Source organism: Penaeus monodon, chromosome 27, assembly GCF_015228065.2.
Source record: "Penaeus monodon isolate SGIC_2016 chromosome 27, NSTDA_Pmon_1, whole genome shotgun sequence".
NCBI lineage: Eukaryota > Metazoa > Arthropoda > Malacostraca > Decapoda > Penaeidae > Penaeus > Penaeus monodon.
In genome coordinates, this window is record NC_051412.1 from 33,414,890 (window position 1) to 33,415,220 (window position 331).

Below are 331 nucleotides of genomic sequence, written 5' to 3' on the forward strand. Positions count from 1 at the left end.
GCATCAAAAAGCCTCCTACCCGACAGGTTCCTCCTTTGAGCCCTCCGCCTGAGGAAACAGACTATGATGGACACGTTGACGATGAGGAGCGCCGTGCCGGTGAGTGAGAGCAGCAGGAGAATGAGGCGTGGCATTCTCGACTGACTACTGTCCATGCTGCTGCTGGCCACGCCCTCGGACAGATCTGATTGGTGGCAGGGAAGGGGGTGGAGTTAGTTGACTGAGTGATTGTTGATGGTGATTAGGGAAGAGTGGATTGTTGTAATATTTCTGGGGTTTCGTTATTTTGTTTGTGATAAAAAAAGAAGAAGAATAAAAAAAAATATATATA

The 331-nt window shown here is 47.7% G+C and overlaps 1 protein-coding gene across 1 annotated transcript in view; it reads right to left on the reverse strand.

Annotated features, from left to right (window-relative positions):
* LOC119590499 (synaptogenesis protein syg-2-like) overlaps positions 1–331 on the reverse strand; it is a 72,102-nt gene that overhangs the window by 2,393 nt on the left and 69,378 nt on the right. Inside the window, exon 11 of the mRNA XM_037939149.1 lies at positions 20–184. Coding sequence (XP_037795077.1) covers positions 20–184 — 165 coding nt within the window. The remainder of the gene's footprint in view (positions 1–19; positions 185–331) is intronic.